At 41.2% G+C, this 12,361-nt stretch overlaps 1 protein-coding gene across 7 annotated transcripts in view; it reads left to right on the top strand.

Annotated features, from left to right (window-relative positions):
• The window catches only part of PATJ (PATJ crumbs cell polarity complex component), a 357,190-nt gene extending 349,368 nt beyond the window's left edge, over positions 1-7,822 (top strand). For 5 of the 7 annotated variants that reach the window (XM_082652883.1, XM_082652885.1, XM_082652881.1 and 2 more), the window contains 2 exons: positions 1,529-1,652; positions 5,558-7,822. In XM_082652883.1, coding sequence (XP_082509009.1) covers positions 1,529-1,652; positions 5,558-5,704 — 271 coding nt within the window. In that variant the 3' untranslated portion in view covers positions 5,705-7,822. The remainder of the gene's footprint in view (positions 1-1,528; positions 1,653-5,557) is intronic. The other 2 variants (XM_082652882.1, XM_082652884.1) reach the window with 2 other exon arrangements.
• The last annotated feature ends 4,539 nt before the right edge of the window (positions 7,823-12,361 follow it).

Here is a 12,361-nt window from a genome sequence, read left to right as displayed (position 1 = left end):
GAGAGCTTAGTTCAGTGAGAGAGAGAAGTAAGCACAGAGTCCTGTGAAGCCATGGAAGAGAGGCATAACTCAGCTAGGGCGGGTACTTGGAGACACTAATGCTTAACCTGAGTTTTTAAATAATTGGAAAAACCAGGAGTGGCATTTAAAAGAGGTAATAATATATACGGTATAGACGTTCAGCAATTACTGTGGATGCCTGCTGTAAACCACCAGCAAGTGCCTAGCAAACAACTGGTATCAGTGGGAAGCAGCTGAAAATCAAGCTTAAAATAAACCAGGCAAAATCGAGGAGGAGGAGAGGGAAGAATATTCTAGTCAGACAGAACAGCATATTCAAAGGTTGCTCATATCCCAGTTTTGCAAATTTCTCTGAGTACATGAATGGCTGCATTTATATCAGGCGGCTCTGCCTCTCGGACGTGCATGCTGCCGCAGAACAAGTGGCCCTGCCGGGATACTCATGTAAACCTCCTGCCGATGAGATGACAGGGCCCAGGTACCAGAGTTCCTTTAGGTCTTTACCCTTTGGACAACCACGTATGGGAAGAAGAAATTGGCGTTAGTTAAGCTTAGCTTTAACTCCTTGAGCCCAAACGTGTAATTTAATTTTTACCCATGTTGTTTCTGAGAGAGATGACTTCCACACTGGACAAAGCTTTGAAAATCTAAATTATACATTTGAAACAAATTGTCTTTATCCATTTTGCTTCACCTTGGTTTCTCTCTTCTCTCCTGGATTTCAGTTCTCATTTACGTAGTCGTGATTCTGAGGGTGTGATAGGCACAGCGCTTGGTGCTGGGAATGCCCAGAGGGCAGAGGCTTAAGGAGTTGATAATCTGGTAGAGGAGAAAGATGGTTAAGAAATCATGATACAGTATGACAAGTGCTGTATGGAAATCTGGACCAAGAACAAAGGGAGCACAGAGAAGTTGGGGGTGAATGCTTCCAAGGGAGTCAGGAAAGCATCGCACTGGAGATTGGAGGTGGGTTTTGAAGAATGAGTTCCCACACTCAGTGGAAGTGGGGATCAGGTGCAGCGAGGATATTCAGGCAGAATAACAGCAGCCATTACTGAGCTCTAGGGCTGCCGTCACCTGTTCTGTTCAGAGGTCCACCTGTGGGCTGCGGTGTACACCAAGCTCAGGTGATACCCCGCCTCTCCATCTCCATGCATGTTCTTCAAAGATGTAAAGACAGTTCCGTTCAGCTTTAGACAGTAAGTTAAAAAGTTAAAAACTAAGCAAAAAAAAAGAGTGCTTTGACAACTTCAGCATCATGACTTTATTTTCAGTTAAAAAACAGTGGGTTTTATGAAAGAGAAACCTCTAAAACATCAAAAATATTGGCATGATATAGGAAATTCAAAAATAAGTTTCTAGATTGCTTTCTGATAGTTTGATTTGATAAACTGACCAGCATCATTTCGCAGTATGAAAGTCTCTCTCAAATCTGTGTTCTTCCATTAAAATGAAATTCCCTCTCAATATCTATTCTTGAATTAAACAGCGTGCATTGTGTTTTCAGAACACCTCCACCTAAGATTATTACTTTGGAGAAAGGCTCTGAAGGATTGGGGTTTAGTATTGTAGGGGGTTATGGAAGTCCCCATGGAGACCTGCCAATTTATGTCAAGACTATATTTGCAAAGGTATTTTTTTCCTTTTTACTGTACTTTTTTTTTTTAAATAAAACTTAGGTGAGATTTTTTTGTGTTTTGCTTTGCTTTACTTTGGGTGATACCTGAATGTGTGCATGTATGCTTGTTTCATTTTCATCTTACAGGAAATTCCCACACCACACTAGTGCAAGAAGTGTTCTTTTATAAAAGTGGAGTCACAAGAAGTGTAATATTCTTTAGACCCTTTTACAAAAGTAGATGCTAACAGATTTTAAAGAGTGTCTTCTTTCAACAACCAGTGTAAGGAATATGGCAATGCTCTTTGCAAGAGCTCTTTGGCCTTGGAGGTATTGTTCTTGCAAGAACAAAGATTTAGCTTTCTACTTTAAGATATTGCATAGGGCCATGGCATAAAGCTTTGTACAAGCCTGCGATCAGTGCAGCATTAATGGCTGCCCAACCTCAGGATGCTTTAGCTGAAGGTGATTTCTCTCTTCCAATAGTCTGCCAAGTACTTGCAGGATTAACCCAGTGAGTTAGACTAAGACTGGATAACAGGGGACTTCCCTGGCAGCGCAGTGGTTAAGAATCCGCCTGCCAATGCAGGGGACATGGGTTTGAGCCCTGGTATGGGAAGATCCCACATGCTGCAGAGCAACTAAGCCCGCATGCCACAACCACTGAAGCCCGTGCGCCTAGAGCCTATGCTCCACAACAAGAGAAGCCACCGCAATGAGAAGCCTGTGCACCGCAACGAAGAGTAGCCCCTGCTTGCCGCAACTAGAGGAAAGCCCACGCACAGCAACGAAGACCCAACGCAGACAAAAATTAAATAAATAAATTTATAAAAAGAAAAAAACAAGGGGTGGATAACGGTATCTTTCAAGAATTAAGTAGTCCAATTCATCCTACTTAATACACAGGTCATAGTGTAGGTTTCTACTGCTGCCACTAGATAGCTCTTAGATAAGTTTTTAATTTCATTATTAAAGTTGGAATTTAAATTTGTTATAAACTTTTAAGATCTCTGAAAGTATTTAGTTTTGATACTACAACTTCATTCTTCATTGCTTTTATCACAATCATTTGTTTATTAATTGATCCAATTGCCTCCTAGTGCTTTATTTTCCTAAAGAAATAAAGGCCTTCCACAGAAGAAATAAGACAGATTCTTTCTCTTTCCAGAAGGCTGTACTATACACTATATACAAGTTTGCTTTTACCTGTGCAGAACTTATCACCTGTTAATTGGGTGTAACCGTGACCTGACATAAGCCTCAAGTCGTTTGGCGTTTGCTTTTGGAACACATTAGGCAGCTACAGATTTTTTTTTTTTTGCGGTACGCGGGCTTCCCACTGTTGTGGCCTCTCCCGTTGCGGAGCACAGGCTCCAGACGCGCAGGCTCCGTGGCCATGGCATGTGGGATCTTCCCGGACCGGGGCACGAACCCGTGTCCCCTGCATCGGCAGGCGGACCCTCAACCACCGCGCCACCAGGGAAGCCCAAGCAGCTACAGATTTACGCACCTGTTTCCATCTTGCTAGGATGCCTGTCAAGGGGGCATGTTATTCCCATACACACATCTGTTGACCTGATGATGGATGAACAGGGAAAGGAAAGGCAGATCAGAAACATTCTGGATGACAGTGCTGCCCCAGTCTGATAATTCCCAAGGTGGATAAACCACCTACAGACCCTCCTTTTCCTAGGATAACACCATAAGTAGCTGTGATCATGATTCTTTGGGAGGATTGTTATACTTTGCATTTAAAAGAGCCAGCTATGGAGATAATGACAGTGGAATGGCTGCAAAGTGAGCCCCCACTAAGCTAAAGATTCCCCCCATAGGAGTTTTGATCTAGGAACTACAGCTATATGTTTTTGTTTTTTTTTTTAAACACTGAACATACATTCTTTAAAATGTTTATCTCTGATTCAGGTTTCTGGACCTCAGATGTCCACAGGCTGGACACAGGGTGTGGATTATTACGTGACCTTTTTGGTGTCCTAAGCATCTTTTAACAGTTCTCTTGCTCAACTAAGAAATGACTGTGGCCCATCCAGGTCTTTTCTTCCCCTCCAGAAGTAGGAAGCATCACAGACACTTAGGGTGTGCAGGATTTGCGAGGCTTAATCCGTCTGATTAACTGGCCGGCAGGACCTTCCATTTTCTTTCAGGTGTTTGGTTGGAAGCTTCAGAATCAAAGCCAACTTTAGATCTTAGTCCCTTCAGCAGCCGAATTTTACCATAAGCCAACAAGAGATTGGCCTAAAGACTTCGACAGCCCTGAAAATTGAGGGAGCAGTTTTTTGGAGCCTGTGAAATCTGAAAACATGAGTTTGATCATCATTCATTTCATCTTATTATACTACCGCCATGATTGAGTAAATACCGTGTGCCGTACACTTAATCCTTGGAACAGGGCGAAAGATAGATAATAGAGCCTATATAACAGCGTAGGGAAGGCGAAGTGACCAAACTAGGACACAGCAAGTGGATAAGGCCACGTTTCCAAGCTAGATGGAGGCCTCTCTGTGAGCCATTTATTTCTTCCTTCCCTTGTTTAGTCTACAGATGCCACATTAATAACGTAGGAGAGGAGATTCAGGTCAGTGTAATTATCAGGCAAGCACGGCAATACCTGAAATAGTGTACGCATCCTAGAAAGCCAAAAAATCGACCTTTTTTGCATTAGTGAAAATGAAAACTTGAAGAGCTTAATGTGCTCTTTAAAGAACTAATTACACAGGTATCTGAGGTTAACTGAAACGCTTAAATCTCAGCATGTAAAATTTATTAAAATCAAGTTAGATTTATCCATTAGCACTACGTGTTTAATCCTGTCTTCGGTGCAGTTAACACACTTTCTTAAAAGAAAAAAATTTTTTGAACAAAGCTGCAAATTATTTAATCTTGGTATTTTCCCCCCCGTATAGTCCTGGTTTTGAATATTCTTTATTACATCTTTTTACAGGAATTCCATCCTTTTCACGGCTTTGAAATTCTAGATAATTCACCCACCACCTCAGGACCTCCATGCTGTAGGACACAGGTCTCTGGAGTGTTAGTGCCTCTTAGCTCGGCTTCTGCAGGAGGCCATCAGCGACCAGGTGCCCACGGGCCTTGGTTAATTTCCCCAGTAGTTCCACATCATTTAGAGGACTCTTTTGGCACTAACTTTTCAAGGAGTTCTCACAATTACTCCAACAGATGGAGAAAGCTTCCTGTGAATCATTTTCTAGGTCTTTTATTTCCTTACTCGTCCAAAGTATTTCTAGTAATATCATGGCGTTTTTGATACTCAGCTTTAGAAGGAAGAAAAGCCCAAGTTTCACTTGCTTTGTGCCATTCTGAAGAGCCATGCATGAATGAATATGTAATGAAAGTAGTCATTTAGAAACCTATTTAGATGGATCAAAGGTAAAGTTGAAGCTATTGAATATATTACAAAATTTTAGAAATGCTCCACTTCTGTGTATTTTTATATTTATATATATATGTATATAGAACAGCTTTATTGAGATATGTTCACATACCATAAAATTCACCCATTTAGAGGATAAAGCTAATACCAGATTCAGTTCTGCCTTTGTATGCTACATATTCATGAATGTGACGTGATATGACATTCAAATTCCATTCAGTACTGAATATTGAAATAAGGTCCTACTGGTATTAAAAGAAATGTGAACGTCAGGACGTTTCTACTAGTATGTTATGTAAACAATGCATAATTATGATTACTATTCAACCATTATTCAAATAACATATCCTACATTTTTCTTAGTTTTCTTAATTTAAAAGTATTACCTAGAAATAACTTTAATTGGTAGTTTTAAAAGTTTTTCTTTTAATATGCACACCATCATGTTAATATTATTTGAATATTAATTGCATCATCCTAGATTAAACTGGAATGTTTCTTGTTTGCAGGGAGCAGCTGCAGATGACGGCCGATTGAAGCGAGGTGATCAGATTTTAGCTGTTAATGGTGAGACTCTGGAAGGTGTTACACATGAGGAAGCTGTGGCCATTCTAAAACACCAGAGAGGAACTGTAGTCTTAACTGTGCTGTCCTGAGCCTTGGGTCCTGATCACAAGATAGATGTGGTTGTAGAATATCCATAGGAAGACAAAGTTCTGAGGATGCAAAGCAGCCTCAACTAAAACCCACCTTCATTCTTACCATCTCAACCTCTCTGCTTGGGAGAGATGGCCTAGGTTTCACGTGAATTTCCCAAGTTGACAATCTAATGTTTCCCAGATTCTCTCACCTCTTGGTGAGGTTAATTTCTAACAGCTGAGTCTTATGCATTTTGCATTTAACATCAATGTTTATCAACTAGTAGTAAGTGGTTCTGATTATATTTGCTGAAATGGAAGTTAACAACCTCTCATTCCTTATGTCCTTCTCTCCCCGTCCCGACTCATGGAGGCTAAGCAGCAACCAGAGCACATCCAATGAACAGAAACAAATGTTAAGCAACTTGTCATCTCACTCATGATTTACATATGCTAATTGTCTCTTCAGATACACCAGAAAACATTAGCAGTGTAATTAACTTAGCAGTGATGCCCATGATGAAATACCAGATTCTCCTGTGGGAAATTACTGTGCTCTTTTCTGTACGACTTATCGTCAAATAAGCCTCAAATTCATTTCTCTGGGTAGATCTTTATAAGTTAGTCATTGGTGATTATGATGAGTCAATTTGCAGACTGTAATCTAAAAATTCTGAATGGCTTTCTAATTGTTTTCTTAGCTACATAAGTGCATACCACTGAGAAAATGCACCTTCTTCTCAGCAAGAACAATTAGCATCCATGTTCTGAATTCTAACAATGCTAAGTTATGCTCAAGTCTGGGAAGTTCATCTGGAGTTAACAGCATTTCAGTAGGCAGGCGTCATTCCCACACCTCAGGCTTCAGACGAGGAGGTGGAAGCCCCAGAACCACACTGCAGAGGTCAGCAAGTTTTTACTAAAGACAGCCAAGGTCTGGATGGCCTTGGCATTGTGCAAAGTGGAGTGACAAATTTGAGTATCCCTCCGCTTGGCTCCGTGCCTGTCCGTCGAGCAGCACGCAGTGTAGGAACGTAGATGGAGCAGCGCACTTAGCCACAGAGTGACTGAACAAGTGGACTGAGCCTAGGAATCAGTGATGGCTCCCTGGAGACTGTTTCCTGGTCTCCAGGCAGCCTCCCGTTCGCTGAAGCGTTCATGCTAAGAAAGCAACTACAGCAGAAAATAAAAGAATACCTTTAAAGTTGGTTAGGGGCCTTCTTATTCAGGTATTAGCAGGAAAAGGGTGGGGGGAGATGCTTATCAATGAATGTTATAGGTTCTTCTGTGAAAAAATGCACCACAAAAGATGAGTACCAGAATGGGTAATAGAAGTAGTGTGGCATTATTTAACTAAAACACAATGCTGCAAATGGTTCACAATAATTATCAAAATGTAATGGGCTCCAATTTAAAATGTTATTTAATAAGTATAGATTTTAATTGAGAACTATCTTTCAGTAGATGTAATCACAAAGTGCATTAACTCTTGTTGGAATATTTTATGGCTATTCCAAAGCGTAGAGTGCCTAAATTTCATGTTGAAAATGTCTTTCATTACTGGTATTAAGTTTTCTGAATTTACACATGGCTTTTGAAATGTCTGATGTATCCTGAGATACGCAGTGTTGTTAGAAATTATTTTTCAATGCATGAGAGCCTATCAGCCTCAGAACGTTCTCTGTTAATTGTATCTGCAAGAACACCTCAAGCAGCCAAGAAGAAATAAAGCCCAAATAAAACTTGAAAATGCACCTTAAAAAAACATACATACGTTATATATATATATACTTTTGAAATGTGATTCTGCTTGATTTTGATGGAATGGCCATTAAATACACATTTTGAAGTAACATATCATTGTTTTGTTTCTTTACACATTATCCTTTTAGGACGTGCTACGACAAGTCTCTTGATAAAGGAATTGCAGTGCTTTATACTCCTTGCTGCAGTAAATTGATATAACTATTGCTTCTCATAACTGGTTCTGTCTCTGCTTGCATGACTAGTAAATAAGTGCCTTCCCTAAAACATTTTTTTTTTTTTTGCATCAGAACTTACCAAGCTAAGAGGATATGAAGATGGGAATTTGTGAAAGGAGTAGTTCTCTCGTAGCCACATATATTGTTTTAGCCTCATCATTTGGGCCATTTAAGTATAGTAATGATACCATTTATTAGAGTTAGCATGAGAGGGAAGTAAACCAGGAAAGATAAAACTGCTGAAAGTTTGTATGTATAAGATATTTCCAAAAATTCTAAATAAATGTAGTTACCAAGGAGCAAATGGAGTTTTATTATATATGAAAAAGTTTAATTTCTGAATCTTGTTTTGTGTTTTCATCAGCTATTTTGTTCCCTAATAGAAAAAGAATCAACTTTTCACAAAGTCTAGTATCCTATTAATATCTAGGATCCATTAATAGCTGTCTCGTATTAATTGCTGCTGTGTTGTCAGGCATTAGAAGAGATGCTTTTCAAAGGAGGCGGTATAGCAGTCCAGAAGGTGAGTCTTGGCATCACACTGCCTGAGTTTGAATCTTGATATAGTAGCCATGTGACCTTGTCCAAGTTATTTAGTTTCTTCAATCAGAAAGGGGGGAGAGGAGAGTTCAAAGCACTATAATGAATAAAATCCAAGTAGAACTCTTAGTCTAGTGCCTGGATCATAGTAAGTACTACATAAATAAATATTAACAATAAACCTCTTATTCCATTTATGGAGATGGTCTGAAATTAGACACATGCTGGAGATTAGTGGTTTCAATCAGTAATGACCTTTAAAAAGAAAATATTTCCGAGAGTGGCTTAGCTCTGAATTGTTGCCCCAAGTCAGATAACAAAGTGTGTAACTGATTAAAATGCTGTGAGCTTGTGTAACTAGAGCTTGTGTTATCAAAAAGCTGAAACCAAGGCTTCCATTGTCAGCCATGCCACTGGGATATAGCTGGATGGGGGTAATACCAACTCCATACGCCTGCTGCCCACCTCCGGAACCAGGCAAGGCAGTTCAATAACCATCAACCCTCGGCAAGCAATTTTAACCTGGTACATTCCAGGAATTTGGAATTGTAAACTGTTGTTTTATTAACCCAGCCACACTCCCTTTCTTCCCTTCTTCACACCCATCCACTGTCAGAGAAGTCAGCCCCACCCCCACCCCCACCAGATGAGACACTTCTTTGAAAACAGGGACTAGGTCACATTCACCTTCATGTTAATTTCATCCAGTGTACTTTTCAAATTCTGTATGTCCCATCTTTAGATGTTTTATTTGGGTCTTTTTAAAATATCTTCCATTTCCCTCCTCATGGCCATGTTTTCCTTTACATCAGAGGTTAACAAACTTTTGATGTGAAGAACCAGATAATACGTATTTTAGGCTTTTCAGGCCTTTGTAATCTTCGTCATAAGTACTCAACTTTGCCATTGTAGCGTGCAAGCAGCGGTAGACAAAACATAAATGAACAAGCTGGCTGTGTTCTAATAAAGCTTTATTTTCACACACAGGCAGTGAGCCAACTTTGGCCCACAGGCTATACTTTGCCCCTGCTTTATATACGTGAATATATTTTAAGACTATAGTAGTTAAGACCCTTTTCTACTATAGTATTCCATCTTTGCTATTCCTAGAGTGTTCTGTTGATTGAATTTTCTTTCCTGATTATGGATGGGTCTTATCTTTTGGCTTCGCATGTCTGATAATTTTTTATTGGATGCAAGCATTGTAAAATTTACGTTGTTGGGTGATGGATTCCATTGTATTCCTTTAAATGGTAGTGGACTGTTCTGGCATGCAGTTATGTTAACTCATAATCAGTTTGATCCTTTCAACTCTTGTTCTCAGGCTTTCCTAGGGCAGATCTAATGCAGCCTTTAGAGCTAATTTTGTCCCACTGTTAAGGCATTCTGAAATTTCTATCCAATGCCTGTATATCATGAGGTCTTTCCACTCTGACAGGTGGAAACCATCCACAGCCCTGTCTGAACTCCAGGTGATTCTTTCCTTGAAGAGTTCCCTCTCGTGCATGTGCAGATTCATATTCCAACCAAGACTTAAGGGCCTCTATAGCTGCAGGGCTCTAAGCTCCTACTCCATGCAGCTCCCTCCTGGCCAGCACTCTGCCTTACAGCTCACCCACCATGGCCTCCCTGAACTTTGATCTCTCTCTGCAACTCATGGAGTCTATTTGGTTCCCCTTCCCTGGGTTGTAGCCTGGGTACTGCCTCCAGGCAGTAAACTGGGGCACTTGTAGACCTTCCCTTGTTTCCCTTCTTTTGGGCTTTAAAATCCTGTGCTACCTGTTGTCCAATGTCTGAAAACTGTTCTTTCATATATTATATCCACTCTTCCATTGTTTACTACAGCAGGTGCTAAGGGCAATTCCCATAGCACTTAATTCATGGACAGAAGCAAAAGTCCTTTATTCTTGATCTAATCAAAAGGATTTGAGATGGTAATAAGAATCAGTTTCTCACAATATGATGATTCAATTTTCTGTAAGCATTTTGCACTTAAAGAAGCACTATCCCAGTAAGCCCCCTTGGTTTCTCCCAGTTTCTGGAATTGACAGCCCATTTGACTCAGTCCTTGGGCTCCTTCTCCCACCCCTGCCCACAGCCACCCCTTCGCAGGTGACCTAGGGAGGATATCCCTCTTCAGGAACACACTTTTTCAGGATGAGGACTCCCACCATCTTATCTTGGGAGATGGAGCCACATTGCCTTTCCTTAGTGTTGGTTTTCAAACTTTATAAGTAACTGAAACTTTTTGTCCCCAATTCCTCTTCCCAATTTTATACTTTATTTATACTTCTGTTTTCCTATTAAAGTCAATCGGAATAGTGAGACTTTTTTGAACACACAATTTTAAATTTAGGTAATAGTTCCAGTTTTATGTCAGCCTCCTGCAAATGTAAAATTTTTGACAGCTTGACTCTCAAACTTCAAATTCTCTATATTTAAGTAAAGATGAAAAAAGAAACATTTCACTCTCTGCATAACACCAAGATAAACTGAAATTTGGAAGAGTTCTGTGTGTGTGTGTGTGTGTGTGTGTGTGTAAGAGTCTGTAACCTGCACCCATTCTGAGCAGTGCTTCCATTTCCAGTCACTTTAAGGAGGAAGAAGCTGCTTTGGTCTTGAGTCCCTGAGATGATGCTGTCAAGTATCAGGACCTGTGCTGGGCAAAGCTATATAGGAGCAAATATTTTTTCTGATCCTCCTTCTAGAATCAGATTTTAGAAATTGTGACAGCCTCAGAATTGGAGTCTGTCCTGCTTGCCACAATGCCACTCTCATTTCACAGGTGGGAAAAACATGGCAGAGGGAGTAAGTGGCTTGCCCAGTCCATTCAGCTAATTTGCAGGCAGAAGAGTCTTCAGTAAATCTCGGTGGAAATTCATCAATTTAGCAAACTGTCGTAGAACGCCCACACATGGCTTCTAAATTAGCCCCAAATTTTTAAAGCTTATTTCAGTTCTCCCTAACTTAGCTCCACAACACAAGGCACTTGCAAGACAAAAATAAAGGCTAGGAGACCAAGAAAAATAGACGTATCTTTTGGATGTTGACAAAGAAGATGCAGTCTGTCAACTCCCCATACAGCTCTACATTCTGGGAGGAATTCCCATAGCAGTTTAGGCATTCTTCTCAAGGCAGCCATAGCTGATGACAGGTGCAGTGTCACCTGCCCCTCCTGCCTAATGTCTTGACTGGGCACGTGCCCTGCTTTCCTCTCCTGGGAGAGCAGAAGAAATGTGATGGAGTAAGGGGTACCAGCCACTCCAGAAACATTTTATTTCCTGGGAACTTCAGGATAGCTGTTTGAAAACAGATTCCAAGGACCCCCACACCCTGAGGGATGGGATTCATCTGTTTGTAAAGGTTAGGAGCAGAAATTTCCTGTCTGACATTTTATTGGTCAGGGTTCTCCAGAGAAATAGAACCAATAGGATGTGTGTGGAAAGAGATTTATTGTAAGGAAATGGCTTATGCAATTATGGAAGCTGGCAAGTCCAAAATCTTCAGTGTGGGCTGGCAGGCTCACAACCCAGGAGAGCTGATGGTGCTGATGAGGTCTGAAGGCTGCAGGAGAATTTCCTCCTGCTCAGAGAGGCCAGTCTTTTTGTTCTAGTCAGGCCTTCAACTGATTGGATGAAGCCCACCCACGTTACAGAAGACAATCTGCTGACTCAAAGTCTACTGATTTAAATGTTAGTCTCCACACTATGGCGCCTGCCAGCACCACCTTCCTCACGGTAGAATCAGCTCCTAGGGATGGATGCTGCCAGTGTCTATGCCCCCAGGGTGAGCTGCAGCAGCCCCCCCCTTCCCTAAAAGACTCTCCAAGACCAGCAGCCGTGTGGCTGGCAGGGTCTTCGTGCTCTGGCCTGGTGTCAGGCCTGAGCCTCTGAGGTAGGAGAGCCAAGTTCATGACACTGGACCACAAGAGACCTCCCAGCCCCATGTAATATCAATTGGCAGGAGCTCTCCCACAGATCTCCATCTCAACGCTAAGACCCAGCACCACCCAACGGCCAGCAAGCTCCAGTGCTGGACACCCCATGCCAAGCAAATAGCAAGACAGGAGCACAACCTCACCCATTAGTGGAGAGGCTGCCTAAAATCATACTAAGTTCACAGACACCCCAAAACATACCACCGGATGCAGCCC

This window comes from Grampus griseus, assembly GCF_964374135.1.
Source record: "Grampus griseus genome assembly, chromosome: 1".
Lineage (NCBI taxonomy): Eukaryota > Metazoa > Chordata > Mammalia > Artiodactyla > Delphinidae > Grampus > Grampus griseus.
The sequence above is the reverse complement of the archived record's forward strand: the minus strand, read 5'-3'. Positions and strand labels throughout refer to the sequence as shown.